General features: G+C 42.3%; 1 protein-coding gene across 1 annotated transcript; it reads left to right on the plus strand.

Moving 5' to 3' along the window:
* The first annotated feature begins 68 nt into the window (after positions 1-68).
* Positions 69-5,970, plus strand: LOC118805187 (keratin, type I cytoskeletal 13-like). The gene is made up of 8 exons (XM_036565806.1): positions 69-633; positions 1,404-1,486; positions 2,801-2,957; positions 3,215-3,376; positions 4,004-4,129; positions 4,221-4,295; positions 4,389-4,537; positions 5,766-5,970. The coding sequence occupies exons 1-8, from the start codon at positions 118-120 to the stop codon at positions 5,890-5,892; spliced, it is 1,395 nt and encodes a 464-aa protein (XP_036421699.1). The 5' UTR covers positions 69-117; the 3' UTR covers positions 5,893-5,970.
* Positions 5,971-7,050: the final 1,080 nt, after the last annotated feature.

Consider the following 7,050-nt stretch of genomic DNA (forward strand, 5'->3'; position numbering starts at 1 on the left):
TGGGAAACCTCCCGGTTCTGAAGGTGGACGAGCAGACCAGAGTATAAAAGCAGGCTGAGTCTGTCCTCCTCACTCACTCTCATCAGAGCAGAGTAAAGCAGAAAGCCTCCATCAAACATGGCCACCACCTTCTCTGCCCGCAGCAGCTTCGTCTCTGGAGGTTCCTTCGCTGGAGGAGCTGGAGGAGCCTCCCGCATGTCCCTGTCTGCTGGAGGGGGAAGCCGCGTCAGCGCCATGAGGTCCGGAAGCGTCTACGGAGGAGCTGGAGGCTCTGGAGTTCGCATCTCCCAGGCTTCGCGCTCTGCGTCCCTGGGCAGCTCCGCTGGAGGCTTTGGCTTCAGCTCTGGTGGAGGCTTCGGTGCAGGTTTTGGTGGAGGTTTTGGTGGTGGTGCTGGTGCTGGTTTTGGCGCTGGAGCCGCTGGCGCAGCAGACGGCAGCATCCTCGGCAACGAGAAGTTCACCATGCAGAACCTCAACGACCGTCTGGCCTCCTACCTGGAGAAGGTGCGCTCCCTGGAGAAGGCCAACGCTGAGCTGGAGCTGAAGATCCGCCAGTTCCTGGAGAGCAGAACCTCACCTGCTGCACGAGACCAGACGGCCTTCTTGGGGACCATCTCAGAGCTGCAGGCTAAAGTAAAGCAACTCAAGTTCACATTGGGGAAAAATCAGTTTTGCTATCATTTTGCATTTGCATTCTTATAATTAACAATATATGCAAATTTAAAACTAGCAATTTAGCATATGCATTCACATAAGTAGCAATGTAGCACATGCACTCTTATAATTAGCATATGCATTCTTATAATTAGCATATTTAGCAAACGCAGCCCTATAAATAACAATTGTCCACATGCATTCATATTGTAAGTAGCAAATTAGCATATGCAACCTTACAATTAGCAATTTAACATATGCATTCTCATTGTTAGCAGTTTAGCATATCGTTGCTAAACATATCTCCATTTTTATTTGTCTACAGTATTTGAGCCCAGCAGCTGTCCTTTACACCTCTAAACATTTCATGAGTGAATTCATCAAAATGCTCCAAAATCACTTTTATGAAAATTTACTAGTTTAGACCATAACACTATTTGGATGGTCCACTGAAGATGCTTTGTAGATGTTCAGTCTGTCTTTAAATAACATTCAGCTAAACATCGGTTTAATGCAACTGAACTTGAAGTTGAGTGTAAATAATTCTATTAAATCAACCCTAAACCTACAGCTGCTAATAGTGTGACCATTTTTAGTGATGCATCTACAGCAACACTGGATTTGCAATTGTTTAATGTTCTAGATTTGGAAACGTAGAGTTTCTCTGACCAGTTTGACCGTTATCTCATGTACTGTGGTCAGGTACAGTGTCTATTCCTGTCTTTTTTACTTTCTGTTGATGTTCTCAGATCCTGGACGCCATTCAGCTGAAGGGCACCGTCCACCTCAGCATTGACAACGCCAGCCTGGCAGCAGACGACTTCAGGACCAAGTGAGAGTTTAGACACTTCTCATCTCTGAAAAGCTCTGACTTATGATTTCTTTTACAGTACATTCAGTTCTAGTGTAACCATCCATGACAAGACTAAACAAAGTAAAACAGAACTAAACAAGAAACAGCAACAGTGTATATAGACAACGCAAGACAAAGGGACTGAAGAAACACAGGGGTACAAATACTAACAGAAAACGAGAAACACCTGAGACCAATGAGAGGGCGGGGCTAGGAGACAAAGAACAGGTGAAGACAGGGCAGGACAGGGGAGGAGCCAACATGACAACAAAAGCACATGTCACAGGAAAACAAAGGCACATGGCAGATATACAAAACACACGGCACTGGGAAACCAAGAAAAAGGCAACCACAGAGAGACCAGGACAAAGAGTGAACAGATGTTACATCTAGATATTAAGAGGGCGAGCGTGTAGTAGAAACAACAGAGTACTAGATAATTAAACTAGGTGACGTGATGGTGAATTCCACATCAGTTTAACTAAATTATGAAACAATGTCTAACAGGTTCTACACTGCAAAAAAATCTTAAATGTAGTTAAAATATCTAATATTTTTCGTGATAGACTGTTCTAAGAATATTATGAGAGTATTTAACTTCCTTCTAGACATTTTTACTTGTTTTGACTGATCTTATCTAGTGAAAGTGAAAGTGTCTTTTTCCAGTGGCAGATCAGTTTACTTGTTTCAGGAAATAACACTTAAAACATGTAAAATGTTCTGCCAATGGAATAAAACACTTTCAGTGGATTAAAACCATCTAAAACAGTAAAAATATCTACAAAAAAGGTTAAAATTTTTACAATATTCTTACAAAAACCTCACAATGAGAGATTTTAGATATATTAACTACATTTAAGATGTTTTCACTCAGTAAGAAATTGTTTTTTTGCAGTAAATCAGGAGGCACTTAAAAAGATGGTTCTTCAAGGGTTCTTTGATAGACAATAGTTCTGTATAGAAACTATACAATGTGTTGTTATGGTTCTATAAAGAACATTTTTTGAAAATGGTTCTATATAGCACCAAAAAGCGTTGGCATTGTCACAACAGTAGCCATATACAACACATTCTTCATCAACCTGAAGAGCCATTTCACCATGCAGAGAACCATTTAAGCATGCAAATGGTTCTGTGAATGTTCGTGGTTACATATAGAACCAATATCCTTACTAAAGAACCCTTGAAGAACCATCTGTTTAACAGTGTAAAGGAATGTTTTGGAATGTGAAACTAGAACCACACTGTCAGCTCACTGAGAGAAGAGAATGAGCAGAACGTGTCTTCATTCAGGTATGAGAACGAGCTGGCCATGCGCCAGTCTGTGGAGGCCGATATCGCTGGACTGAAGAGGGTTCTAGACGAGCTGAACATGACCAAAAAAGACCTAACCCTGCAGATCGAGGCCCTGAAGGAGGAGCTGGTCTTCCTGAAGAAGAACCATGAGGAGGTGATAAATCATTCCAAGCGAGGTGCTAAAGACTCCTCTGTGTCATAAAAAGCACAATTCATAGAGTTCCTGCTTGTGTTATGTTGGTAGAACTTAGATCTAGAACCTAGTTAGCTCTTTTGAAAAACCAAAGTAAAGAAACGTGTACAGACGTAATCTAGACATGCTCCAGGTTTCTATGGGTGTATGAGGGTGTATATGCACTGACCAGTGAGCGAGCAGGTCCAGAGACAGTACTCATCTCCATCGTCCTCCAGGAGCTGGTGTCCATGCGCACTCAGATGAGCGGACAGATCCACGTGGAGGTCGATGCGGCACCACAGGAAGATCTGACCAAAGTTCTGGAGGAAATCCGTGAGCACTACGAGGCGGTCGCTGCCAAGAGCCAGAGGGACCTGCAGGGATGGTTCCAGGCCAAGGTTGGTTCCTCCAAACCGTTCAGTCTGCTAACTGAACAGGCATAAAGATGTTCATCAATAAGTGGCTACACAGAGTTAAGCACTTTTATTTGAGTATTAATTATAAATCAAAATCTGTATTATTTAGTATGTGTGTGATTAGACTGATTAGACGCAGTCTAACAGATTAGATATTGACTAGAAGCTGTTAATAAGTGCGGTTCTTGGTAAAATAAGGCTTATAAGGCAGACACCTACAGAGCCCCTGAAGGTATATGGTGTATTTTTTTTCAGGTAAAAATCTGGAGCACACCAGATACAATGTGTATCTTCTACACACCTGAGCACTGTGGGCTCACCATATAATATCTGGTGCTAATCTGATAGGATCTGGTACTCACCACATAGTATCTGGTGCTAAGCTGATAGTATCTGATGTGCACCTTTTTGGCTTTGGGTACTCATCTCATAGTAACTGGTGCTAAACTGATGCTGTTTAGTGCACACCTGATAGTAACTGGTGCTCATCACATAGTATCTGGTGTGCGCCACATAGTAACTTAGGCTAACCTGATAGTATCCGATGAATCAGTTAACCACCAGCTCAGACCACCTCGGTCCTCCTGACTCTCTCTGTTTTCCTGCCAGTCGGAGACCCTGAAGCAGGAAGTTGCCACCAGCACAGAAACGCTGCAGACCTCCAAGACAGAGGTGAACACGGTGAAGAGCTCAGTGCAGTCTCTGGAGATCGAGCTCCAGTCTCTGTTAGCCATGGTGAGACCACAGAACCGCTCCGTTACACACTTATCGTCCACTCTGTAACGTTTACGGTGACGTTTAACCAAATTCCTGCTCCTGGTCACAGAAAGCGTCCATGGAGAGCACGTTGGCCGAGACTCAGACGCGCTACTCCATGCAGCTGTCAGGCTACCAAGCGCAGGTGAGGCTTGAAGAACGTCTCTTCTACTTCATACAAGAACATTTGAGGCTTGTTGGTTCCTTTGGGACTTAACGTGTGTGTGCTGGCCTTCAGGTGAGCAGTCTGGAGGACCAGCTGGTGCAGCTCCGCGCTGATCTGGAGCGCCAGGGTCAGGAGTACCAGATGCTGCTGGACATCAAGTCCAGACTGGAGTTGGAGATCACAGAGTACAGGAGGCTGCTGGACGCAGAAGCCAGTGGCAGGTACAGATAACCTGTAAAATATAACTATAATCCACATAGAATAGATTTTATATTTAATCATATAATTAATTAGAGTAGTGATTGTGCAGCTGAGATGTTGCTAGGTGGTCGCTATGGCGTGTCAGATGGTTGCTAGAGTGGTATAAAGCAGTTGCTATGGTATCCCAGATAGTTGCTAGGGTGTTGGTATGCAGTTGCTATGGTATCCCAGGTGGTTGCTGGTGGTTACTATGATATTTTACATGGTCAGTAGGGTGTTACTAATGGACTTCAATCGTTGTTATATAAGCTGACTTAACCCCATTCATTCCTGTGGGGAAAAAAAAATGATCCAAAGTTTCCAGTCAAAAAACTGTATTCAAACCCGCCATTCCCAATCAGTCCAGACATTCCAGAGCTGGAATGGTGTAGATATCTCGAAAACTGCAGCATGAGTCAGCGGATAAAAATCTGACAGAAAAACAAGACCGAGAAGAAGAAGAAGATTATATCATCAGATGACAGTAGTGCTTTACAATCACTAACTAGGATTAATATTATTATTATTATATCATCTTCAGAGAAAATCTACAGTAAAAGTAACGAGACGTGTCTGTTGCATTTCACCTTTTTCTGACTGCATTTCAATTCGGCTCAAATTCCTCTCCAGACAGTTAAACTCTTATTTTATTGTTGCATTTTTGATTAGAAACAGGTAAAATACTGAAAACATCCCATTACAAAGCTATCCAATCAGGATTGTTCTCTCTCTGTGGTATCTAGGTAAATACAGCTGAGCTGCTCTCCCATTGGTTAGGACTTCAGGAGAAGAGACAGAAAAATCAGCCACAGGCACAGAGCAAAGAATCACTAACAATAATAGACTTTATTGAATTTACTGTATTTATTAACTCTTATTAAACACAGCTGCATATCCAGTTTGGGCCACTTTCATACATGGTGCTGAAATCTGATATATCTAAAATGTAGCAAATCAACCACAACTCAAAATTCATCATCATTTCACACAGGTGAATCTGAATCAGCCACTTAAGGAAATCCATCACATATTAAAGGAAAAAGTCAGATTTGGGCCACTTTTGCGTGCAGTGTGAACGCAGCCCAGTAATCCAGATCTGTTATACTGGGATTTTTCCAGAACCCTAATCAGAGGTTCCACAGCCTAAAGTCAACATTACAGTAACAGTGTAGAGAACCTAACCAAAGCATGTTCTCTGTGTTCCTCCAGCGCCTCCATCTCCTCCAGCACCAGCTCCACTACCAAAGCGGCCGTGATCACGGTGGTGGAAGAGGTGGTGGACGGGAAGGTGGTCTCCTCCTCCTCCTCCACAACAACATCTATCACTCGCAAGTGAAGCTCCTCCGACCTGCACTTCAAAAACCAAACCCGCCAACGAGCGAGTCACAAATAAAGCTTTCCTTCAGTGACAATATAACTGTGTACCTGTGTTCTTTACTGCACTGCAGGGGTCTTTCATTCCTGAAAGACAAACGGAAATAAAAGAAAACATCTTTAAATAAAGGTCTTCAAATAAAGTAAGACATGCTCAAGTAAAATAAAGGCATCTTTACATAAAACAAAACATCTGTAAATAAATGTAGACAGTTTTAAATAAACACAGACATCTTTAAATAAAACCTGACAGTTTTAAATAAACAAGACATCTTTAAGTAAAACAAGACATCTTTGAATAAAAGTGATGGTTTTAAAAAATTGAGAATCATCTTTCAATAAAAAAATCATAGGAAAAAGAAAAGACTGCCCCCTGCTGGAGAACTACTGCTCTTTCTGTGGAAAGACGCAAGCAACAAAAAAGGTCCTGCAAAATAAAGAAGCTTGCAAGCTAAATGCTAAAGATCGTTTGCAAATCATTATGGTAGTCAGAGTTTTCTGAGGCTGCAAAGCCACAACAAACAAAGTCGTCATGAAGAATCGACCCATCATGGATTTTACTGTTAATGTACTTAATGTTTCACCAGGACTCAGATTATCTGATAGTTTCTGATTCTGTGCTAGAAGCTATCAAGAATGGCCTTCATTACCAGCATGCTAGCTACCCGTTCAGCTGTGTGGCTGCTTATGTTATGCATATGGCCAAGTCGTGTGGTCATTCTGTAGTCAGTGCTCTTCTGCCCATATTAGGAACTCCGGGTCTAAAAGGAATTCCTCTCTGAGAAGAATGAATGGAGTTTTCTACAGTTGCCTCTGTTGTAGCAAAGTTGATACATTTGGTCCCGTAAACGTTCTTCTCTCTAATATCACTGGATCCTCTGAATTATGAGGTCATTATGAGTGGAAATATGAATATTGCTACATGTAAGCTAAAGCTACTGCACACTGAATGGACCTCATTAGACTGCCAGCCTCCTTAAAAACCACGCTAACCAGCCCTCAGTCTACACTGCTCAGCATGAAAAGTGGTCATCCTAGAAGAAGCTGACAAACCACAAAGAGATATGAACGCCATCAAGTGAGCATGTGCATATCATTATCACAGCGCAGTAACTCAGGT

The sequence above is a fragment of the Colossoma macropomum genome, unplaced genomic scaffold, assembly GCF_904425465.1.
Source record: "Colossoma macropomum unplaced genomic scaffold, Colossoma_macropomum, whole genome shotgun sequence".
In the NCBI taxonomy this organism is placed as follows: Eukaryota; Metazoa; Chordata; class Actinopteri; order Characiformes; family Serrasalmidae; genus Colossoma; species Colossoma macropomum.